Raw genomic sequence first — 25,791 nt, forward strand, 5'->3', positions numbered from 1 at the left:
GCATTTTAAAGCAAATTTAATTACAAAAATCTGCTTTAAAATATAGTTTAAAAGAAAACCAAAAAAAAAAAGAAAAAAAAAACTTGTTTGAATACGAAAGTACGAATAAACAAGTATATTGTTAGTGACAGCTCTGCAATGGCTAAAGTCCCAAAGTTTGGAGCTAATATGAACACGGCCGTTCGGCAGATCTATTCAAGCACTGTAAATGCGAAGCGCCATATAAAGACTATGTAAGTCCATTCATTATTTAAACAGATATTGTCAGCTTGTTGGCCATTAACATTAACAACAGCGTCCTTCAGTTTAATTATTGGTTCATTGTAAGGAAATGAGCTGTACCCTTAACTTTACAGATCCTTGTAGGGCCGAGTATTAATGGGTTTCCATCTGCTGCCCACCTTGCTTCTCTCTTGGTACATGTATTCCCTTTAGTCATTTCATCTACACATGTCCAGGGAGGATATTATTCTCATTCTTTTTCCTGCTAAAACCTTTAGGTTTTTCGACTCTAGGTCTTGCTTCCACCTTCAGAACTTTTTGCCCTGTCAAAAGAATTGAATTGGAAATTAACTATTGAGTCAAAACTCCTAATTTCTTCGGAAGTATATACTTCAAGCGTCGTAGATTACAATTCTACAAACACACACGCTAATATATATATATATATATATATAATACAAAGAATATATATACATGTATACACACATATATGTACATACTTACATCTACATGTGTGTATATACATGCATATCAGGGTACAGGACGTTAGAACAATAAACTACAGACAACGGAACGAACACATAGGAAAACGGAAAGCCACTTGGAATATCCCTTCATCAGCTGTCTCTATTCTATCTAGACGTTTCATATATATATATATATATAATGTGTGTGTGTGTGTATGGTATGTACTTCGTTTTCCCATAACTTTCTTGTTTTCATTTTTATTTCAATATCTTTTTCAGGTTATGTTTTAAGCATTTGAGACAAATTCTTTTCAGAAATAGACGTAATTCTTTAAAACATAATTCTGGGAAAATTTTCGGAGAAAGAAAACAAAAACTGAAAACTTAGAGAAAAACAGGGGAAGCAGGCAAAAGAATGCTCACCCCTCCCCCAAATCTCAGTAGTGTTACCATCGTTGTTTCAAACATACTCATCTGAAGAAGTTAGGGTTTTTCGTTCATTAATAATTTCTGATTCTATAGGGGCCCCAACTTGTCCCCTACAGTTTATTAAAAAAAAAAAATAATAATAACGACCTTGGTGAGTAGGAATCGTACCGTTGCTTCTCTGTTCACTTAATCATAGTTTACACCTCTAATGCTCTTGGAAAGGGCATGAATGTCACTGTACCATCACCTATTCGTACCTGCTCCTATGAGATTAGGTCATGTAGCCCCCGAATGAACTCTTCCACCTTTTGTTACCTGATTACAACGGCGAGTTATTCGTTCTGATGCTTATTTACCATTAGGGGGACTGCGGCATTTGTGAGCTAGGTGTTGTTTCGACCATAAATATAATGCATTTTAAGTAACCGAATGTGGACCGCTGACCTTTTGGTTGCAAGTCCAACTTTATTTACTCAGAACGTGAGATGCAGGGAAAGCTCGACAGGGATAGATGAGGTTGCGGGTGGGGCGCATAGGCTTAATATGCTTTTAGGAACCCATTTTTGTTGAAGCACAGCAAATCGCCATTTATCTCGGTCCTTTGTTTTTTCCTCCCTAAAGCTCAACATCTTGAGGTAAGTCTGCACCACTTTATCCCGCATCTTCCTGGATATCTATGGTCTATGCACAGCACTTACTCACTGTCTAATTGACACCACTTTCGCTCATAACATATATATGTGTATATATATATATATATATATATATATATATATATATATATATATATATATATACACACACACACACACATACATACATGCACACAGAAGCGTGCAGTCCCCAGACTGTTACCTCATAACTTTCTGAAAAATGGTAGTTTTTCTCCTCATATCCAAATGAATTCCCCGTCACCTCCTCAAGTCTGGCAGCTCTTGTTTTATTTCTTCTTCCCAAGCACTGTGTGCAAGGCTGACGTCTAAGAGAGCTAACTCATATCAAACTTCTCGATACCAAAAGTAAAATTTCCAAGAATACGGTAAATTTCCAAGAAATCTTTAGATTTCAATTTCAGTTGTATGTTACACGCCACAGTTTGCCATTTCTAGTTTTCAGTCTTCCGTTTTCTCCTGTTAAGGTTTAACAGAGATTATTTGTCACTTGAAGTAGTTCTACAAACTCTGAGGACTTGTTTTTGTAGGACGTACGTTTGTAGGTTTAATAACATTTTTTTTCATTCGTTTCTCTATTTCTCTTTTGTTAAACCGACAAATGTGTCATGTCATTTTGCCCCACCCTGTATATACATGTGTGTGTGTATATATATATATATATATATATATATATATATATATATATATATATATATATATACTTTGAAGTTTGTTTTTAATTTATCGTAGCTGAAATTAAGTATTCTCAAATAACTCTAAATATATTCTTTTCATTGGCTTGTGAAGTGTACTTTACATAAAATTATCGAAATTTCTCTCTCTCTCCCTATATATATATATATATATATATATATATATTTCTTGTTTGTGAATTAGGTACAGAACGAAGATGCCTCAAGTTGTTTTGCTAAGCTGTGGTTCCTACAATCCGATAACCAATATGCACTTACGTATGTTCGGTAAGAAAATGCTTTGTTATTTTATATATTATTTACAATTATTTAAAACGAAAGTAAAATTAGAAAAAAATAAGAGTATAATGAAAAACCGGAATTTAACGGGCGAAACGTATGTTGTTTCTGTATCTATTCTGCTTACGAGAATATATTTTATATTTGTCTTTATTGTTGTAATACGAAATAATCCAAAGATGTCCTGTGGACATCGGAACGTATGTTCCGATTCTCTGCGCCCAAAGTTCAAATCCACTGAGATCAACTTGTAGTGGTGCGTGTGGCCGCCATCTTGGGAAGTGCCATTGCGCATGTGCAATGGATTTGCCGTCAGCGGAAGTACCCGAGCACGCATGTGCAATGCAACAAGTGGCGAAAAAGCAATAGCGTTCGCTCTCTTATCCATCCAGCATCCATGGCGACAGGACGTTCTTTCAGGCTGTCCCAACTCAACCCCGACATGTGGTCGAAGCTTCCTTTGGTATTCTAGCGGCATGCCTATTCACCCAGGAACGAAACGGCTCTACACCAACCTAGAATAAGCTATTGATCTGTTGTTACCGTTATCCCTCATGTTGTTGTATTTCTGGATTTAATGATTAATATAAGAACTGGGGAGAGACGGCCGAGCCGTTATATCTCATCCAATTCTTATAACTGGTGACCCCCGACGTGATTTCTACAAAAAAAACACGAGAGACGAGGAAATGGAACAAATACAACAGTTTTAATTACCCCGGAGAAAAATACCATACAGCCTGGAAACTGAACCAGCAACTACTATGACACGAGCCGCCGCCTATAACTCTCACCCGCGTGTTTCTTTCAACACCAACAGAGGCTGAGGAAAGAACAAATGAGCGAACAGTGACTTCTCTTTTCGTCTGACTCCACGTGGCTTGAAAGAAAAACAAACTACGTTGCTTCCATCTATTGTCTTACAAAAAAAAAAGAAAAAAATACTACACACACGCACATACATTAAAAAAAATTTTTTGCCTTGCAGCAACGACGTAAGGTTGGTCAACAATATTTTTTTTTTCTACAGACAGTACAAAGCAACACCCCTCACGAGAAAAAAACAAAACAAAATTTTGACAAATTTTTTTTTCTCTCTCTCTTGTGCACACTGTAACTTACAAAACACGGGAAATATTGTGTCTTTTCTTTTTGGCCTCTCGTATATTTCATACGACTTCGTTTTTCATTGTTTCTTTCCATTCCTTTTTCCTACCTCGACGGAGTCATCCCAACAAAAATGTCGCATGGTTTACCCACATTCATTGGTGATACCGATATCTATTTCGCACAATTGGAGGCCTATTTTCAAACCTATGACATCTCGCCATCCAAGAGGTTAAAGTTGCTTTATTGCAATCTGCCTCCATCGCTTACAAAAGTGTCTAAAGACTTACTCACATCTCCAAAAGACGACGCCACATATGACGAGGTGAAAAACAAGATCCTACACAGGACCACCAGGTCTGCCACCAGCCGATTCAATGAGCTGATGGCAGACGAACAGCTCGGGGACAGGACTCCCACGGAATTTCTAACACTTTTACGAGATCTGAGCGGAGAATCAACAGATGCCCCACTTCTCCGCAAGATATTTTTTTCTCGTCTGCCGTTGCACGTTCAAACCATTCTAGCGACGGCATTTGAGTCAAACACTGTGGACCAAGTGGCCACAATGGCCGATAGTCCTCGAATACTCGGGAAACCCTTCTCGCGCTGTTTGGCAGTGTACTGAGTCCTCCACAGATGCTCCACGGCAGTCGTCTTTTGTGTCCAACGATGACATGCTTCGCAGGATCGATAATCTCACACGTCGCGCAGACAACCTCTGCCGCTCGAAGTCTCGGAGCAGCTCACGTTCTCGCAGTACTTCTCGAAATCGGGGAACCAACAGACCTAAAAATGGTATGTGCTGGTACCATGAGACCTTCTCACACAAGGCGCGAAGATGTATTCAGCCTTGTTCTTTCAAACAACCGGGAAACGCGTAAAGGGGAAAATGAGCACATCACTTTCCTCCACTCAACCAACTTTCAATCGTGCAATATTCATTCAGGACCAGGTGTCAAAGGAATTCTTCATGGTTGACACTGGCTCCTGTTGTAGCATTTGGCCACTTCGCCTTACTGTAGACAAACCTCGCCACTCGGCGATTGTTTTGCATGCTGTTGACTCGTCCCCGATTCCTACTTTTGGTCAGCTTTCTCTATGCCTAGACATCGGTCTTTGTAGAGACTTTCAATGGGTTTTTGTCATAGCTGACATTCCGTATCCTATTTTAGGTGTGGATTTCTTAAATCACTTCCAGTTGTTGGTAGATGTCCGACGTCGGAGGCTTGTCGACGACTCGACATCCCTTTCCACGCCGGCAAGGAGCTCTACCAATTCCCCTCTTAGCTCAGCATTTTTTATTGCCACTGCTGGGGACGCTTTTCATTCTCTCTTAGCGTCTTTTCCGGAGCTGGTGGACATTACTTTCAAACCAGCGAAGCCCGCGCATTCCACCCTCCATTACTTCAAGACGACTGGACCACCCGTTTTTTCGCTGTTGTGGATAGCCGGTATCTATACCAATTTGTGAGATAGTACGGTATCTGCCAGGATAACTTATTCCTTCTATACTCTCCCTCTGGATGTATGTGTGATTTTTTTTATTGCCCACAAGGGGCCAACATAGAGGGGGAATGTGTATATGTGTATCCCTCTGTATGTATGTGTGTGTGTATATATATATATATACACATGTGTGTGTGTGTGTACATGTACAGACATATATACAGGTGAGCTTTCGGAGGAAGTCTATCAAAATTGAAAGTATTTGTTCGACAAATTCCGTGAAAAAATTTTGGCACTACTTAAATACAGAGGTAGGGGTAGGGTTACTTTTTAGGGACCTCTGTATTTAAGTAGTACCAAAATTTTTTCTTTAATTTTACTTTCAGCTGAATCGCTTATGTTTTTGTATTTTTCTTGTATGTATGCATGTGTGTGTTTGTATGTTTATTTGTGTGTGGGTAGAATGCATACACGAAAAGTACATAAACGTAACTGATTCACTGGAAGCAAAAATTAAAGAAACAAAAAATATTTTATGGAAATTACGGAATAAATACTTTCAGTTTCAATAGACTTTCTCTGAAAGATCATCGCGTGTGTGTGTGTGTAACGGTTAGGTTTTAATTAGTGTAGTTATCAATTGTAACGGGTATGATTGATTGGGTACGCAATAATATGAAATGTCGGAGTCAGCAGTTGTAACGATAAAAATTTGTTATAACGGCATGTTGTAGGATGTGAAAGATGGACAATGCATGAAGTTTTAAGGAAATATTTATTTACCGTTACATTGAAAAATGCCAGATATAACCATATTAAATGCCAAAATGTTAAAAAGTCATGGAATGCTTTTGAAGAAAGATAGATTTATTGAAAGACGTATGTTTTGCACATCTGTGCAGGGGCATCGACACCTGCACAAATGAACCACATTTTATTTTCCAAATAAAATATTAGAAAGCTATCTGGTGTACTGTCCTCAATTTCTCTAAAAAAAATAATCACCAAATGATGTTTTGGTACAAGACCTTGTCGGAATTTAACCAGAAATGCAATCAAAATCTCACCATAACATTTTTAGGTTGGAGATAAACTATTCTCCTTCTTTGATGGTGTGCTTCCACTTTGCTGAAATTTTAAAGATGGAATCAACTGTGTTGCTTTTTAGAGACTTAATCTCTGAAAAGTACACTCTCTTCTTAGTACAGAAGAACCATTATTTCTACAAACACTTTTTTTTTTTTAATTCTTAAAATTTTTCCACAAACAACATTGCTCAGACTTGTCTTGGAGGGGAACTTCTATGTGCAATCCAATGGTCCTTCGTGACTGAAGTGGGTCTTTGCTCTTTATATATGGTGCCACATAAAAAAAAGCACCTAGTACGTTCTGTAAAGTGGTTGGTGTTAGGAAGGCCATCCAGCCGTAGAAAGCACAAGAATGGCACCTGGTGCAATCCCAGGCCTTACCAGCCAAACCACACAACTTTTGAAACTACACAACCATTCCTGCAGCTGTAAGTTTATTTTCTTTACAGAACTTGCTCGTGATAATTTGCAAAGAAATGGTCGGTACAATGTGATTGGTGGGATTGTCTCTCCAGTAAACGATAATTATGGCAAAAAGGTAATTCCTTCTGTAATTGATATTTTTGTTGTTTTCATTTCTGACGAAGTTTATGTCTGATGTTGTCATTCATGCTCACTCACATTGCACACCTAATGGAGTATGCTTGCTTCATTCCTTTCCAGACCCCTAAATTCCTCTGCATTCAAGGTCCACATCTCACTACCCTGCAGCATTACAGTTCTAACACAAGCATCGTGCAATCTGCCCTTCATTCTGAGAGGAGAGACTTTTGTTGCAGTTGTAATTCCTTGAACTTTTTCCAATCCATACTTTGATAATTAACATACTTTTGGAGCAGTCACCTCTTTTACTAATGACATCTCCTAAGATAACAAAAGCTATCAACTGCTTCTAGTGAGGCATCGTCCAAGTATTCACAAGAATCGTTTTCTGCTGTATTTCTAGTATGTACTGTTGCAGTGCATCTATCACACATTGAAGCTCATATTCTCTGCTAGTTTGCCTGTTATTTCATTATGTCTCTTGCATGTCTATAGCTGACCTTGGTACAGCATATGGGGTTTAGACTTACTCCATTTCTGTATATCAGGGTCCTGTTTTCTTTCCTTACTCACTAAAATCTTTGTCTTTGCTAGGTTTACCTTAAGGCTTCTCGATTTAGCTTCCATGTATAGAATTTCTTTTAAAGATTCTGCTATGAGAACTTGGTCATCAACATATTGGAGTTCCCATGGGCAACCAGTCTTAAACCCCACTGTGATGTCCTGTAGGAATTGGAAGGGACTAAGAACTGAGCCTTGATGGACCCTAACCCTTACACTAAATTTGTCAATGTCTAGTTTCCTTTGTGACCACCAGATTCCTGTATGTGGTACCCTGTCAAACACTTTCTCCAAGTCAATAAATTGCTTGGAATTTAGCCAAGTATTTCTCTTGCAATACCTAGGAAAATTGCATCTCCTCTAAGTCTCCCTTGTCCCAAATCTAGAACTCTCTCTCTGACCTTCAAATCCTGATCCAGTAGTTTGATTCCTTTGTAATTTCCTCTCTCGAAAGCACCTCCTTTGCCTTTGTAGCAATTTCTAATGATATTATGTCAGTCATTTGCTATGACTTGATTAACCATCCAGGTGGTAATCATGTATCCTGCTCAACTGGTTATATTAAGCATCTCTGCAACTATCCCTTATGGACCTGCAGCTTTCCCTCTCTTCATGCCCTTGATAGCTTTGCCATGATGCTGGTCCCTTTGTAGGGTCAGCATGAAGTAGCCCCTCTTTATCCCATGTATTCATTATGTTCAATAGCCACTCATGAAAGCACTTTCTTGTCTTCCATATTTTGAGAGTGAGTCATTCTAAATAAACCCTTCACACACACTGTCTCACAATCCTGAACACTTCATACTTCTGATCCTCATGTTGGAGGACATGTGCAAATCTTTTCGTTTCTGTTTCATCCATAAGCCAAATATTCCTGTCCTTCTAGCCATGCGGTAATGCTTCCTTCTACCTCTTTACTACTAGGGTTTCCAAGCCTGTCTTTATCACCCTATCAACTACATCAGTCCACCACCAGGACCTTGCTCCAGCCACATTTCATATTTAAAAGATATCCAGTTGTTATCTATGTTACAGCTACCTAAATCTTGCTCCCTACAGTCATATGTGTCAGAATTTCTCTGAATATCTTCCAAATTGCAGAATCTTTTAGTTTCCTTCTCCGTGTTTTTCGTTTCAGTGTCTGCTTCATTCTGAAGTTACTAACGACTAATCTGTGTTGTGTCATGCATTCCGCATCTGGAGATTTCGAGCATCCCCTACACACAGTATGTAGTTTTGATAGCCAAACCAGCAGCCAAAACACTTCATTTCATGTTGCTCAGTTCACTCGGCAGAATTGAGTAACTTTGCAATAGACTGGCATTCTAATCAAGGGGGGAATGTTGGCCTATCATCATAGGGTTGGCATCATTTGAATGCTACAAGAATGTGGAGAAGCACATTGTGACCAGTGGTGTATGACAACACCACATAGTCTGGTCGATACAGCGAGGTAGTCAGTATGTGAGACGTAGGGATGCTCAATGTAGGAAGCCTGTAGTGGTGCTCAAATGATCAGAACCTAAACTCCATAGTCTTTATTGAAGACAAGGTCCATAGAGTAAAGAGTGGCTTTATGAGAAATCCAGGTGAGCCTATACAGTGATAGTGAAGCAGATAAATACAATTAGGCTTGATATATATTTAAATACACACACACACACACACAGATATATATATGTTTATCAATGCATATAAATGTGAATGTGCTTGTACATAAGTGTTTTTATCTGAAAATACCTAGTCTTTGTATCTATCTATATATGTATATATATTTTACATAGAGTATAAAGAATAGGGAAGACTAAGGGAAGAATGCATAGTTTTTTTAAACTCAACAGCTGTTTCTGGGAGTTTGGAATTATGTAGTAGTTGTAAAGTTCAGAATTAGTAGATGGAATGTGCAAAAAGTCATGGACATGCAACCAGTTGATTGCTGCATAGAAACATTACCGTAATAACGGCTTCCTTTGTCAGAAGAAGATTGGCAGATGGTAATTCACATCATGGTGGAAGAGATTTAAAGGTTGAATGAGAGAAGAGGTAGAGAAATAAGAAGCTAGCTATGTATGTATATAAGTATGTAGTTAGACACATGAAAAGTGATTGTTAAATGTTCTTCAGGACTTGATCAGCTCATATCATCGATGTAAAATGGTGGAGAAATCTTTAGAGAGTTCTGATTGGATCACGTAAGTTGACCTCTTCTTGCTTCACTTTGTAACTTTTCTTCTTAGACATAGAGCTTGAGGGCAGAATTTTAGCTCCCTTTTACTGAACATTATTAATATTCATGTGAGACCCCTGAACTCTGTGTGTGTGCATAAATGTATTCTTCATTCATCATGAAAGACTGGAAGTGTTGACATCCCTTATGAGTGGCTGGTCAGTCCATACTTTTGAAAACGTCTGGAACGATATATCCCTTACTTGAAAAGCAGGTATTGGTTGGCAAGGGGAAGAGCATTCACCTGTAAAATCCTGCTTCAAATAACGTTTTCTCCAACCCATTGGACATGAAATAAGCAAATGGAAGATAGTTATCTGACAATCAGGAACAACACGTAAAAGATGCTAATTTAGTCACCAGTTCCAAGAACAAGGGAGAGAAATCTGTTTGTTCCAACAGTAATGGAACTGCCCACCCCACTGTCCATCACTATGGAAGCTCATGGTGAGGGACATGTTCAAAAGACTGATTTTTAGTCAATAAAAGGAACATCAGAACAGAGTTACGGTGCAGCCGCCACTTAAGCCCAAGAAACATATTCTTTATTAAAAACAACTTTTCGAGAAATGTAAGAGACAACACGAGATCTTGACTTTGTTTATTGTAGTTGTAGATCTGGCAAAAACTGTTTGATATTGGTAAGCAAGGAACTTCAGAGAAAGTTTGGTCCCTTGTACAAATTCTTGAATCTTCTCTACTAGTTCCATGGAATGATAGCTTGAGTTTTCGTTTTGAGGGCAAAAGTCTGTGCTGTTAAATATGAATCCAAGAGATGTTGTTGTCCTGATTGTTGTTCAATGTTGCAATTCTTCCTGAGTTGCCAAAATAGTTTCAACTGGAATTGATTTGAGATTTGAAAGTTTTGTGGAAAAGTTAGCTCTGAGGATTGTCTGAGGCAAGTTTGGTTGAGGAATGCTTCCCAACCACATGGTTCCAGGTTCAGTCTCACTGCATGGTACCTTAGGCAAGTGTCTTCTGCTATAGCCTCAGGCCGACCAAAGCTTTGGGAGAGGATTTGGTAGATGGAAACTGAAAGAAGCCCGTCATATATCCGTGTACCTTTGTCTGTGCTTGTCCCTTCTCCTCCCTGCTTGACAACCGGTGTTGGTGTGTTTATGTCCTTGTAAACTAGTGGTTCATCAAAAAGAGATCGATAGGCTTAAAAAAATAAATTTTGGAGCTGATTTGTTTGACTAAAAAAAATTCTTTATTGTGGTGCCCCAGCATGGCCACAGTCTAATGATAGAAACAAATAAAAATCCCCAAAATTCTGTTTGGAATCTGTTTGCATGTCTAAAACATTGCTTCATTAGAGCTTCACTTAATTAATTTGTTATTTACTTTGTAGATTAGATCGGTGGGAGAGTGACCTGAACTGCTGGACTGAGACTCGTCATGTGTTGGCCTACCACAGTAACAGATTGAATAGCACAGAGACCAACCATATCGGTACATTTATTCATAAACACTTTAATGGTAATGTGTGTATGGAAGTGGTTATGGCATTGGTGGTGGTGTTGATTGCTTGATCATCTCCAGCACCATGGTGCTGGTGTTGTTTCAGGCCCTGTTCTGATTTAGCAGATCTATGACCAAGATGCTCCAACCATGGCCATCCTATCTTCATTTCCAAGGTATTGTGTATCTAGGAGTACATTATCAATTATATCTTTCCTTTCATTATACTGAGTAGTTTGGTTGTCACATGACCTACTATTCTAGTAGGTCATGTGACTGCAAAGAGGTTCATTCATTGAATGTTGGGTTTCATGGTGTTGGCGATAGTGCTGCTGGTTGTGGTTGTTGTGCTGGTTGTAATATTATTATAATTATTATTATCATGAAATCAAAAAAATGGCAGAATTGTTAGCATGCTGGGCAAAATGCTTTGCAGTATTTCGTGTCTTTAGGTTCTGAGTTCAAATTCTGCTCAGGCTGACTTTGCCTTTTTTCCTTTCAGGGTCAATAAATACCAGTCAACCAACTCCCCCCCCCCCCAAAGCAGCTGGTCTTGTGCCAAGATTTGAAACCGGTTTTATTGTATTTAATTCTCTCTGTTAGAGTTGATTTAACCATTTACCCCTTTACCATTTTACTTGGAGCAAGTACCAGTCATACACTTGGATCATTTCTATTGACCATTATTTTTACTCATTGAACTGTGACCCCCCCTCCCCCACTGTAATATTGATTACGTCAACCCTAATATTGAATTGATCTGCTGAGGGGGAGTAACGACAAATTAACTCTGTCCCTTATAAATTTCTGCTGCCTAAGAAATTGTTTTATATTTAAATATTTTTTAGTCAAAAGAGAAACCATTTTTTGGCATTGGTGATATTCTGCTTGATTAGGATGGAACCAATATCTGACATGTAGAATTTTTATTGTCCTACATGTCCAGCTAGCATTTTTGACCAACAGCCAAATGCTGAACGTTGTCTTATCTGCTGACAATTCTGAATTCATAATGATGTTTATTTCTTTCTTGACACTAGAGATGACCATTCTCTTGCAATGATTACTAATCCATTAGAATGCTCAGGTGAAACCCAGAACAGCATATGGCTCCTACATCCAGGACGATGCAGTTGTTACACATAGAAGAAAAGACTGATTGGCACAGAGCAAGTTGGTCAACGCACTCCAACCTCTGGTTGGCCACAGATGAGTTGTCTCACCTTCCATAAACGCTCTCCTGTCTCTGGCTCACAAACATTGTCTGTTTCTTTTCTACTACCTCTATTCTGGCCCCTTTCGAGTTAGTTGCTCTGATGCTACCCATAGTCAAACCCTCACAACTTATTCATTTCTCTTCTTCTCATTCCTGTATCTTGTCTACCCTTATCCTACCTGACCAGGTTCCACGCAAAGCACTTTTCTGAATCCTTCCTTCCTCTGGAATTCCCTTGCTGCTCAGGTAGAGGAATATTAGCGATATCTGGGCACCTGTCAAAGCCATGGACACAACCCCTTTCGTCCAGTCCAAGCCCCTCTAAACTAAAATGTGAATAAATCTAAGACCATCATCACCATAATCATCATCATTATTGTTGTTGATTTTTTTTTTTTGTTTTTGTTTCTTAGGTGATGAAAACCAGAATCCAAATGCAATATTGGTGAAACTCTTGTGTGGTGCTGATCTTTTAGAATCTTTTGGAGTACCAAACTTATGGAGAAAAGAACATGTATGATGGAATTCTTCATTTTCTCTCTCCTTTTCAGTTTTATTATTTTTTTTACTTTCTTTTTGTTGTTGTTTAGCCATAGGTTTGCTCCTATTGAACAGATTGACCTTGTCTGGTCAAAGGTCAATCCAGTCATGCCCATACTGTCTTCTCTGCAATACTGTACCTCAGAGAACATTATCAACATTTTAAGATACTATAATGTTTGGTTGGGATTTGGCTACTATTTCTTGCAGGTTGTTTTCTTGCCAGATGAAATACCATAACATTTTGCTTTGATCGACTTCCTTTCTCATATTTGTGGCATTAAGTACCAGTTGTATACTGAAGTTGATATCATTATTTACCCAACTAAAAAGTGAACTGTAGAATACTTTGTTATAAGCAAAGAAGTTTTAATTAATTACAATTAAGAAGAGCATTGTAATTAGCTTGAAGCATTGTAGTCACAGAAGTAGAATAATAAATGAAATGAGGAAAGCTTTTAACAATGCACAAAGTTTTAAAAACCTTTGTTTTGGGTGCAAAGGTTTATCTTCAGAAGGATACAAAGAAGTGTGTGTTAGGAAGGCATCCAGCTGTAGAAACTCTGCCAAATTGGAGCCTGGTGTAGCCATCTGGTTCACCAGTCCTCAGTCAAATCGTCCAACCCATGCTAGCATGGAAAGCAGATGTTAAACGATGATGATGATCCTGCCGTTTTTGATAGCCAGATGGACAACGACTCCATTTCAGTCTGGTGTTTGTTGGTGCTGTGGAGGTCACACTGGGGACAATAGTGGAAGACTGGCTGTAGGTTGGCAGCAGTTATGGTGAAGCTGGTCTTCTCCCACTGACCTCAGTGTAACCTCTCCGGCACCAACAAGCACCAGACTAAAATGGAGTCATTGCCCATCCAGCTAAATATTTTCCCAGTTTTATGTTCAGACCAGACAGATCCAGCTTCTCACACCTATCCTACAATGTTATTCTAAAAATAAAACAATCCCATCATTGAAATCTCAAACTTATGAGATAATGCCTGATTTATTTCAAACAATGAGAATAAATAGTGATTACGTTGAACAAAGAAATCTGAACACTAAACGGTTAAGGATGTTGGTAAGTGCAACAATTCCTTCAAGTTTTCAGTATTTTGCTGTTTGTGATTTCTATATTGCTTTCGACCAACATGTTGATAGAATAAAGTATCACTTAATTACTGGGATTAACCATTTACCCCCCCCCCCCCTCTTTCCTTAAAACCTGTGTGATCAAAATGGCGAAAGTGCAGCTCTTTATTTTCCTTCAGGCAACGAGAATGGAGTTGGTTTCTTTTAGTCTTTCTTTTGTTCTGTTTAGGCTTCATATATTTTAATTCTTCTTCCATTTCCAGATCGAAGAAATTGTTGGTAAATATGGTTTAGTCTGTATCAGCCGAGCAGGAAGTGACCCTTACAAGTTTATTTATGAATCCGATGTATTAACTAAGTACCAGGTGAGTTGTATTTATTAAATTTAAAAGAAACAAATGCGTACGCATAGTTACATCTGACCCTCTGTCTTTCAGCTGCGACATCTGATGTCTCAGGGTAAGATTTAAACAAAGACCCCATTGTATTGGTTGTGTTATTGTTTACTTGCAGTGCGCAAACAATGTCAAGACAATGAGAAGACATGCATGCATATATTTATTTATATCATCATTACCATCATCATTGTTTAACGTCTGCTTCCATGCTGGCATATATATATATATATACACACACATACATATATATATGTGTGTATATATATATATATATATATATATACACACACACACACATATATATATGTATACAAAGTAACCTGGTACAGCTCTTGGTCCTGCCAGCACCTGTCAAATTGTCCAACACATGCCAGCATGGAAAACAGACGTTAAATGATGATATATATACAGGCTGCGGTGAATAAACTGTCGTCTAAATTATGCAAAAATGAAAATAACTCTGACATCTCATTTTGATAGATATTTACCAAAATTACATAAAAATATCTTGAAAGACTAAAGAGTAAATCTATTCAATAAAATCGCCATTGGCTTCAACCACGGCCTCCAGACAACTTTGGAATCTCCTGCAACTCTTCTGGATAGTCTCTTAGTTTAAGTTGGTGAATGCTGCCATAATCCTTGCCTTCAGTTCATCTTTGATGTTACAAAGAGTTTTGTTGGTCTCTCGCTCAACTGTGACCCACACATAATAACCATGGAGGTTGCAGTCTGGGGAGTTAGGGGTGATGGGGTCGCAGAAATTTCTGACAGCCATGACTGGGTTCTCCTGCTTGTGTGACATGGTGCAGAGTCCTGTTGCCAGACACAGGGCCTTCCAGCAGCCACCCTCTTGACCCAGGACAGCACTACCTCCCCCAGGCACTTGATGTAGGCATCCGTGTTGAGTGTGAGGCTGTATGGGAAGATGAATGGAGGCATAATGTCACCATCACTAGTGTTCACTCCAAACACCATTATGTTGACTGGATGTTTGATTTGATTTTTATCATCACTATCAGTTCATGTCCACAGATTGACACCCAAACACTCTGAAATGTTCATATTGGAGCTTCCGGCACGAATGTCAAGCAGTACAGTGTGTCATTTTCAAATTTCTGACACAGTGAATTGCATCATGGTGCTGTTTTTCTCACAGACGGTGCCCAACTGACCCTGCTATACTGTGTAGTTGACAAAATCAAAAACAAACGATGCGCATGCACGAAATTAAAGATATAAAATGGTGACAATTTACTCATCACACCCTGTGTGTGTGTCATCATCATCATATAGATAGATATATGTATATATATATATATATATCAACATTTCTCTTTTCTTTATCTATGGTTAATAATTTATGTATAATGAAGAGAGAGAGAGAGTGTTTCTCTGTCCACCAATTTTACCTCCAAGACATTGGTCATCCTGAGGTTACAAGAGATGACATCTGCACACAATAGGAATAAACCCCAAACTGCATATTTGCTAACTTCCTTAGTCAATCCCTATGTCACCTCTGTGTGTGTGTTTACTTGTGTAAATTGGTGTGCTGAGATGTCTCTTTGCATCAAAAGAGATGCAATTCAATTGATGGAATCCATGCTCGACTGAGCTACGTACATAATTCCAGCCCAGTGAAGGATATACGTGTTTCATGGTTTAAATTTTACTTATACATTTGGTAGGATTATCTGAAATGCGTTACTATCAAATTTTCTATGATGTGACTTTCATTTATAGACTTCAGATTTGGGTCAGGATACAATTTAATAGTAATATATTGAATTGTATTGAATTACGTTTATTTCAATGGAGAAATATCAATATTTAAACAGTCTTTATTGAGCTTTTTGAATAAATGCCAGAAAATCAATCAGGAGTATTTTTCTATTCAATAAAAAAAAAAAGCTGTTGCCATCAATATTACAACCTCAAATAGCACTAGCACAGTTCTTCCTACTCATTATAACTGAGAAAATCTTCCATATTTATTTCTTTATTGCCCAAAAGGGGCTAAACATAGAGGGGACAAACAAGGACAGACAATGGGATTAAGTCGATTACATCAACCCCAGTGCGTAACTGGTACTTATTTAATTGACCCTGAAGGGCAAAGTCAACCTTGGTGGAGTTTGAAACCTGAACATTGACGAAATGAACCAAACATTTTGTCCAGGCTGTTAACAATTCTGCCAACTGACTGCCTTCTGCATAATAACAATCCATTCTAGGGACGGGGCCAGTCGATTAGATCTACCCCAGAACGCAGCTGGTACTTAATTTATCGACTCCTAAAAGATGAACGGCAAAGTCGACCTCAGCGGAATTAATGTTATTTTATAGAATAATTTATTTTATTGATTTCTGAAGGAGGAAAAGTGAGGTTGGTCATGCTTGGAATGGGACAGTGGTGATCATGATCATAATAACAATGATGTCTATAATGATTATTATTATTATTATTATAATGTTGATTCTCTCTCTCACTCTCATGTCTCTGTCTTTCAGGACAACATAACTATTGTGACGGAATGGTTAAGTAATGAAATCAGTTCTACCAAAATCAGGTCAGTACATCATTTGATTTCCAGCCGGGTGGTGCTGGTGTCGTCTTCTCTTTTCTTCACTCCACATTCACCTTACTAAAACATTAGATATTGTTTCTCATCATTATGTCTTCCCATTTGAATGTCCTCTTTCCCATGCTGCATGAGTCGGACAGACTTTGTTGACACTGGTTTTGTATGGCTGGTTGCCCACTTCCTGTTGCCAGCCCTCCTCACCTATTTCCAAGCAATAGTGACATTTCCTCACTGACCAGGCATGTTCTTGCAGAATATTGGAAACAAAGGACACCACTTGCATGACAGTGACACTCACTTACAACTGTCAGGCAATCTCAAAGAAAGGAGACAGTAACACACACTCATCTCCAGCTATCCGATCAGATAGGTAGATAGATCTCTCTCTCTGCTTATTTCTGTGTTCCTTTCTGTGGAAGAACGTAGGCTCGAAAGATAAAAGACTTACTCACTTCCCGAGCGTTAAACTAATTAATACATCTGTTTGTTGTTTACTCTGATTGCTAATGGTGTTTGTTCTTTCATTTCCAGACGAGCATTAAGGAGAGGTGAGAGTGTGAAATATCTTATTGAAGATGCTGTCATTGATTACATCAACAAAGAGAAGCTGTACACATCAGAAGACAAGTAAGAGACTTTCCTGCTTTCACAATCTTCACTTTCTATTTTCTTTCAGTTTCTCTGCCACATTTGTCATATTCCGCAATCCTCACATTCTGCTGAACTCAAATTTCACATTTCACAACCCATAATTTCTAATCCCCAACTCCAATAATGTCCTCATTGTTATTTTACATCTGCATACCATTGCTGGCATGGGTTAGCATAGGTTATTGCCGCCCCTGTCAGTTCTCTTTGACAGGATGGGGACCACGTCTCACTCATACATTCCATTGGTTATTAGCACAGTTTCTGAGGTTGAATGCCTTTCCTAACACCAACCACTTTACAGGGTTAATGTGAAAATCCTGTATGAAATGATGGAACTCTCCCTGTCACTAGAAATGCTATTAAACCATGTTACTGTCTGAGCAGAATGTTTAGAAAAAGGGATGGAACTCTTTCAAGTAGACCCAACATTAGGGAACAGGTAATGAAGTTAACAGCTAATACAGAGGGAACAGTAGATAAGGATATAAAGTCAGGAATAGTTGTGGAGATGCTGAAGATATCTGGTAAAGTAGGACCAATGTTACTGACTTCCATAGTCAAACAAGTAATACAGAAAGATATTATTTCTGGTGACTGGTTTAAATGGCAAAGGAAATGTCCAAGGAACTGAAAAGACATCAGATTGCTGGAGCAGAGTTCTAGCACAACTGATGAGGAAAAGGATTTAGGTGAAATATATTTTTTGGTTTTTATAATTGATGCCTGTTCTTAGCCAAGGGAGAAGTTTTTAAGTAAGAGCTAATTTCTACTCGAAGCATTTATTGATCTGGGGAGGGCTTAGTTTTCCTAGTTAAATGGTTTAAGGAGAAAAAGTGTCCAAAGTGGATAACGGGGGCTAGAATTGAGGGGGTTCAGAGCAAACCTTGCAAAGGCACTGTTTTAATCAGTGTTGTGTATTGAACTTCTAATCAATATATAACAAATGCTGTATATTTGTTTAAATAATTAAAAACTGCCAGGCATGCAGGAGTTTTATGTGAACTTGTCTGGGTTTTTTTTTTCTATATATTGCACTTAAAATAAATGGGGAGACACACAATTGATTCCTTTGCTAAAGGCTCACGGTGGATGTTGTCAGCCCTTAATCAGAAAACATTACCAGACTCTACTGCTTGTGATTAATGTAGAAAATGCAGTGGTGTGTACCTAAGAGATTACTGGTATACGGACAGAGAAAAGAATGTAGGATATAGCAAATACACAGAAATAGCTGTAAGATGAATTCTTTCAAATGACTTCCGAGACAGTCAATAGTTTCTGTTATTTGGGTGACTCAGTAGTGATAGCAATGAATGTTCCCTGGGGCCTTCATGCAGACCCTCTTGTAGTGTGACGTCAGACTATTTGTTTGAAAATACATTACGGTGTCTCTAATAAGTATTTATTAGAAGCTTTAGTTTCTAATCAATAATGTAGCACCCTACTTTTTGTATTGAATACTTCCTTCATCTTGTCTGTGTAATTATGTATCCATTTATATTTGGTTTGTTTTAATTTCTTTGTTTTTCACCACAGAGAAGAAAACACACATCAAGCCATATCAACCTAGGAACACAGACACATTCGGAAACATGGCTTCTCCACATATTTTGTTATCTTTTTGTTTGTTTTGTTTTGTTTTTGACAATGAAAATAATAATAATAATAATAATAATAATAATTTGTGGTGTTACTCCAGCATGGCCTTCAATCACAGCTGTTCAGAAGCACCAAGCTGCTAAAGAGCATAACTATGACCGTTTTCTTCCATTAATTTTTTTTTTATTGGTGAATGAATGTCATTGATTGAATTGACCCCAGTGTATGACTGGTATATCTTTTGTATCTTCCCTCCCTCTGCCTTACTAGAATGGGTGAAAAGGATTACATTCAAATTAAGAATTTAGAGATTTACACTCTGCTGTTTTCACTCATTGATCTGATGATAACAAGACATGACACGAGAACAGAGGTTCCAATTAATCTTACCTGTAATGATTAAAAAACAAAACAAGCTTATTAGCTTTCGTGGGGAGATGCACTGGATTTAATTAACCGTATAGATTTGGCTCACACATACACCTGGGGCATCCTCTCGGTGATTTGTGAAGAAATATTTCCCATATGGTCCTTGTGTATTTTACTGTTTTTACACATCTGCCATAGTCTTCCACAGTGTCCCTTATTTGTCCCCTGTCTGCACTGGGTACAATATGCAACTTCTACCTGTACCTTTTTTACACATTGAACGGAGTCAAGTGCTGACTGGGTTTTTTTTTTTTCTGTTTACCAGAACTTTGCTCAGTTTCCTTCAAGGTCTTTTGATTCCAGGCTTTGCTAGGAGCTGACTGACAACTGTGCCCTGGTGAACTTGTACCTGCACACTAAATTTGTTTCTTTCACCTTATTGACCCTTTATATGGTTTGAATGGCTCTCATCAGTCATTCATCTGCCCCTAGCTTCTGCAGCAACTACCAGATCAGGGAGCAAAGGACCCAGTCAAAGGGCATATTGCCCCAGCACAGGAAATGGACTAATGACCTTATCAGGAGCTCAACACCTTAATTACTAAGTTACCCCCCCATCCAACCTGAAGTTAAAAATATTTCTTGTTTTTTCCTTCAACTTGTTTAAATTTCCTGTGATATTTCCTTGCAATATATTTTATAAAGTATTTTACTCCACTGGAGCTTAATTCTAACAACCCATGCCAGCACGGACATTGAATGATGATGATGATGATGATGATGATTACCTTTTCTACCTCTCTTTATTAATCCGCTCAATTATTATAATGCGGGTTTGCTGACAACCATTAGAGTAATTGGTTCTTAATTTTGAGTGGAAAGCAATTTTCTGTTATTTATTACATATTGTTTACTGTCGTTGATTAGAAATAAGACAGTAGATATTTGATAGTTTGGTGTGAGTGCGTGTGTGTTTGACAAGGAACTATGTACAGTGCACCTCCAATATTGTGGAGCTCCATGTTGTACAGACAGTCTGGGACTGCATTGCTGGGTTGTTACAAACTTCTTTTCTCATTCATGTGGTTCCAGGATTGACACATGCCTTATAAATAAGATTGGGGTAACCTTTCATGTGGAATGTCTAAGATAGCTCCCTGATATACTCCACTCACTATTAATGTCTCCTTGGAGAGGGCTCATTGGCTACTACAGCCTGGCTTCTATCGCAATCTTTTGAGTGGTCATGTAATGACTACCTTAGTTTTACCACATCATCCTGCGATTAACCTTATTGAGGTGGATCAACATCCACGTTTGAGCGATTCATAAGTTATATATGTGTGTGTGTGTGTGTATATATATATATATATATATATATATATATATATGTACACGTATGTATTTGTGTGTGTATAAATTATACATGTATGTATGTATTGACTTTGCCTTTCCCTGTTTTTATTTGCTGTGTTATCTCCATTGGATTCAGTAAGTACCATTCTCTGTTGTCACCTGGCACCACTCGATCCCTTACCAGCACTTATACACAACTCACATCCTACATAGACTTCCAAGAACACATCTATCTCACTCCCTTCACTTAATCATACAACACACACACACTTTCCACTTCTCACTTCACTAGATAACTGGTCGGACTATTTAAATGGTAATTTGACCTTCTGGAAACACTAAAATTCCCTTAACGCACATTGATATACTAGACAATGTACTCTTACAAAAATAGGGGATGGTTGGAACACTTCTGATCAGCATCTTCATAATATTTGAATTTACAGTTTATGCAGACATAATTCAATTTTTCTAGTGGGAAAACCCTTAGAGAAAACTCACCATTTTTATGATTGTCTTCATCCTTAATGACCCCCTGATTCTGCTTGCATTCAGATCCTCCAACAAAGAATCTGAAATAATGAGAAAGTAAATTTCACTAATTATTACTGACAGATCTTTCTTTATCTTGTCCATTCCTCAGACCATGTCTGTGAGAATCAGCAAGTTGACCCAGTATCCATCTTGCATTGCTCTCTCTCTCTCCAGAGCACAATTCACCCGCTTCACTCTTCACTGCTTTGCTTTAATGAGAAGAGAAACACTTGTCAGCCACCCACCTGCACTGCTCTACACCACCCCACTGCTTGCACTGCACCGTTTGGCATAAATTGAAGTAAAGACAAGATGGTCATGGGTGGATGGCTTTGATCAAAGGTTTCTTGGAACAGGACTGACCTGTGGCTAAGCACTCCGTAGAGATTGGGAACCTGGTTTATATATCTGAAAGCACCCAAGGGTGTCCGGGTGCTGTTGGGTGATAGATTAATTCTACCACCCCAAGAACAGGTACCAATCCCAGCAACCCACAGACTTCAACATGAGTTCTCTTTCCCAAAGTTTTAATCACTTCAAGCCTATAGTTGAAGATTCTTGCCCAAGGTGTTGTGCAGTGGGACTGAACTTGAAGTCTTCCAATTGCACACAAACTTGTTGCCAACTTGGCTGGGCTTATCCTCCTCACCCCCCCCCCCCCCCAATATATAAAACCTCTGCATCAGAGGAGTTGTAGTAGTTGTGCTAACCTCTGATCCTGCATTCCAGCCATAACCATCTAGACTTCTCTTCACACCATATACGTCCAAGACCACAACATATTATGTGTGCATTCCATTTCAAGATGGCATTGTGTGATTTGAGTGCAATTTCTAGCCAGTCCTGCTCCTATTCAGAATCTCCCTTATTCTCTCTCATTAAATCTACTAAAATGAGAAGTGGAATTTGTTTGTTTTTTTTACTTTTGAGGTGTTCCATGCTTTTCTTGTATGTTTTGGCAATATTTAGTGGGGGGGTGGGGGTGATTTTGTTAAAGAGAAATGTGTTCTGTGTATTTGGTTTATGTTTATTAAAAAAAAAAGTCAAAGTATATATTTTAAAATGTATCTTGATAATACCCGAGTTTGCTGACTGTACATACACACACACTAATGGCCTTTGCTGGGTGTTTATGGATGGTCGAAGCACAAGACTCCTAACTTGTAGCTTTGCTCATGATTGATCTATTTTTTGGTCCTCTTTTGTCTTCTCACCTGGAGAATTGCAATTGTCTCATGGCATTGTTCCAGGCTGTTGTTATTAGCAACACTTTCCCCCCATTTCTTGAGATTAGACTCTTTGAAATCAGTTTTATTCTTCTTCATACTGAATAAACTCACCAAAGAGCAACTGTTTTGGACTCCTATAGTCTTCCATATGTTAAAAATGGTTTAGCTCTCATAATATACAAGATTATAATTGTTTTCACTTCATACGAGAGAGTGACAAAAGTAAAATGTATTCAATTCGGGTTTTTTTACCTGCAGCAAAGACTCAAAGCAGGATATATTAAATTATATTTTAGTTAATTTCTCATGAAATTCTTTTAATGTGTCTGCCTTAATAGGAGGAGTTCTTTTTACACAAATCTAACACTTGTTTCGGCTGGGTTCTCAATGGAAGTATTTCTGCAATTGGTTCATTTTTTGTAAGACAGAAGCATGCAGGAAATATTTCTCCTTATATTAAATAATCTCTGTTTCAACATTTCTGCATTCTTTGTTATTTTTATATGTCAGCTGGAAAGGCTAGCTTAGAACATCTAGTTTTGTTACAAAGAGCATACTGGATGTTTTGGGTTCTCAGTCCACACGAACCCTTGGAATACTCCAAAACGAGTACACAACTCAGATGAACAATGTTCACTGGGAATGGAATTAGTTTAATGTAAGATAACAGCCAGTTCTAATGTTGCAAGTATATTGTTTTTCATTAATTACTCTCTTGTTCATAATAATATAAAGAAAAAAAAACCTTGCTTCTCACTCTTGCAAGAACATATATTGTGAACCCAGCCAGAAACAGTGGTGTTTATTGTTAGTTGTAACATGTCCAGATTATGGACATTGGAGACCAAAAAAAAAAGCAATGAAAATTGTATGTGTGACTTACACACAAAAGTTTAACTGAAGAGAATAAGGCTGAAAGTGGGAACTTTTACTCAATATTTGAAAATACATATGTGTGTGTGTGTATAATATATATATATAAATGCTGGCTAACAATTCGAGCTCTTTATACAGTTACTGTACAACTTCCTCTAATATTTTAAAGTTCACACTCTGTCTTTATCAATTTGTTTAATAAACATTTTCGTTTTTCTATTGATTCTATTTTTGTACAAATAAATGGACTGATTTCACCTCTGTTGTAATCCTGGACTTGGTCTTCCTCTCCTTGTTGCTGTGTCTCTGTCATCACAACTCTGAGTCAGCTGATCTGGCAAAGGCTTCAGCTTACAACACCTAAAACCACTCATCCTCACAGCTTCATTCTGTAAGTCTTATTTCTCATCCAAAACAGATGCCCCCTTGTTTCATACAGCCTGCCAATCTTTTTCGGTCTCTTACAAAAAGCATTTCTACCAATTCTACAGAATCTTCTTTCCTTCCATTTCTCAACCAACATACTTGGTTGTGTCAGCAAGACTTCATCCATGGAGAAAGTCTCCCCATTTGCTGCACATCTTCATGGTTTAATCCTTTAGCATTTAAACCAGTCATATCAGACCCAAATATTCTGTTTTATAGTCTAAGCAGCCAGATCCAACCCCTTACACTTAGCCTACAATGTCATTCTAAAAATAAGCAATCACATCATCAAAATCTCAAAGATATGAGACAATGTGACTAAATAAGCCTTAATTGTCATTTAATGTCTGCTTTACATTTAACAAAGTAATCTGAAGGCTAAAGGGTTTTGCAATCACAGCCCGGCAAAGTGCTGAGCCATCCTGCAGTGCACTAGGTTTTTAAGACAATATTCATAGAAAGAAGTTAACAGAAATTTAAGAAAATATCTTTAATGAAACCTTATCATCCAGCAGACGCTGCTTCAGGTTGATGTTGGTAATTCGAGAGTTAGCAGTGACAGTCCTGTACCACAGACAGCTATAAAGATTCGCTTTCTGCAAATAATAATTATAATTTATTACATAAATAATGATTTCTAATCAACATCAACAACAGTATTTGGTAAATTGGTCTCCAAAATGGGGAATAATTGATGAAAAATAAATGCCCCAAAACTTGACAATCTTCACCTGGGTGACTTTTGCTCATGAAAGTGAAGAAATATCAGCATCTTCATTAAAGCATCATCCATGCCATTGTCATCATAATCAGCAACAGGCTTATGTCACATCGGTTGTTTAATCCCAGGCCAGGCCAGCCTCTGACCCAACAGACGCCTAGTTTGTTGACAGTTGGTCAAACAGCTCAGCGTGAACTGTAGATCCATACCAGACATGATAGAAGTATTGCACATCTCCAGCTACGTAGAATATATACATCTACCATATCTTTTGGCAAACAAGTTGAATTTCTCAGGCCAGAGTTTACGACCAAAAAAAGGTAGATCGACTCAAACACAAAAACGACTTTGGAGAACCAAAAATTCTATGTAAAATGCAGCAGGATTTCGAACAGGAGTGGCTGTCTGGTAAGTAGCTTGCTTACCAACCACATGGTTTTGGGATCAGTCCCACTGTGTGGCACCTTGGGCAAGTGTCTTCTACTAGTCACGGGCTGACCAAAGCCTTGTGAGTGGATTTTTTAAACAGAAACCGAAAGAAGCTCGTCGTGTATATATATATGTGTATATTTTTTTTATTTTATTTCAGTCATTTGACTGCGGCCATGCTGTAGCACTGCCACCTCAGGACTTATTCTTTGGAAGCCTAGTACTTATTCTGTCGTTCTCTTTTGCCAAACCGCTAAGTTTATATATATATATTTATTCATTTATGTACACATATATAACTGTTTTACTTGTTTCAGTCATTTGACTATGGCCATGCTGGAGCACCGCCTTTAGTCAAACTAATATATAAGGAAACCATGATGATCCTCTGGAAGACATTCGTCCTCAGCCGCCTGGATTACTGCTCACAGCTGTGGTCACCCAGCAGTGTGAAATTAACAGCATACCTTGAAGCAATCCAGAGGAGATTGTCTCTTTGCAACTGCTCAGCTAGTGGGAAAGGCTGAAATAGCTAAGACTCTACTCCCTGGAGAGAAGGTGGGAGAGGTATGCA

The 25,791-nt window shown here is 38.2% G+C and overlaps 2 protein-coding genes across 16 annotated transcripts in view; one reads left to right on the forward strand and one right to left on the reverse strand.

The window, feature by feature from the left end:
• Positions 1 to 91: 91 nt before the first annotated feature.
• Positions 92 to 25,788, forward strand: LOC106875545 (nicotinamide/nicotinic acid mononucleotide adenylyltransferase 3). 9 transcript variants are annotated; one of them, XM_089362896.1, is made up of 10 exons: positions 92 to 233; positions 2,669 to 2,751; positions 6,857 to 6,945; positions 9,636 to 9,703; positions 11,090 to 11,190; positions 12,829 to 12,929; positions 14,305 to 14,406; positions 16,954 to 17,012; positions 17,559 to 17,654; positions 19,215 to 23,910. In XM_089362896.1, the coding sequence occupies exons 1-10, from the start codon at positions 139 to 141 to the stop codon at positions 19,246 to 19,248; spliced, it is 828 nt and encodes a 275-aa protein (XP_089219022.1). In that variant the 5' UTR covers positions 92 to 138; the 3' UTR covers positions 19,249 to 23,910. The 9 variants fall into 9 exon arrangements, with proteins under 9 accessions (XP_089219022.1, XP_089219018.1, XP_089219020.1 ...); XM_089362892.1 differs by having other exon boundaries at positions 21,139 to 23,910; XM_089362894.1 differs by lacking the exons at positions 92 to 233; positions 19,215 to 23,910 and adding exons at positions 542 to 907; positions 25,535 to 25,788.
• Positions 24,543 to 25,791, reverse strand: part of LOC106875544 (tRNA (34-2'-O)-methyltransferase regulator WDR6) — a 38,483-nt gene continuing 37,234 nt past the window's right edge. For all 7 annotated transcript variants that reach the window (XM_089362883.1, XM_089362880.1, XM_089362881.1 and 4 more), the window contains one exon: positions 24,543 to 24,663. In XM_089362883.1, coding sequence (XP_089219009.1) covers positions 24,591 to 24,663 — 73 coding nt within the window. In that variant the 3' untranslated portion in view covers positions 24,543 to 24,590. The remainder of the gene's footprint in view (positions 24,664 to 25,791) is intronic.

Source organism: Octopus bimaculoides, chromosome 14 (assembly GCF_046866305.1).
Source record: "Octopus bimaculoides isolate indiv1 chromosome 14, ASM4686630v1, whole genome shotgun sequence".
NCBI classification, from domain to species: domain Eukaryota; kingdom Metazoa; phylum Mollusca; class Cephalopoda; order Octopoda; family Octopodidae; genus Octopus; species Octopus bimaculoides.

Coding starts and splice junctions, on each gene's coding strand:
- LOC106875545 (XM_089362891.1), top strand. CDS start 747: ATGCATATCAGGGTACAGGACGTTAGAACAATAAACTACAGACAACGG. Junction 908..2,668: donor AATGTGTGTGTGTGTGTATG/GTATGTACTTCG, acceptor TTTGTGAATTAG/GTACAGAACGAAGATGCCTC. Junction 2,752..6,856: donor TATGCACTTACGTATGTTCG/GTAAGAAAATGC, acceptor TTTTCTTTACAG/AACTTGCTCGTGATAATTTG.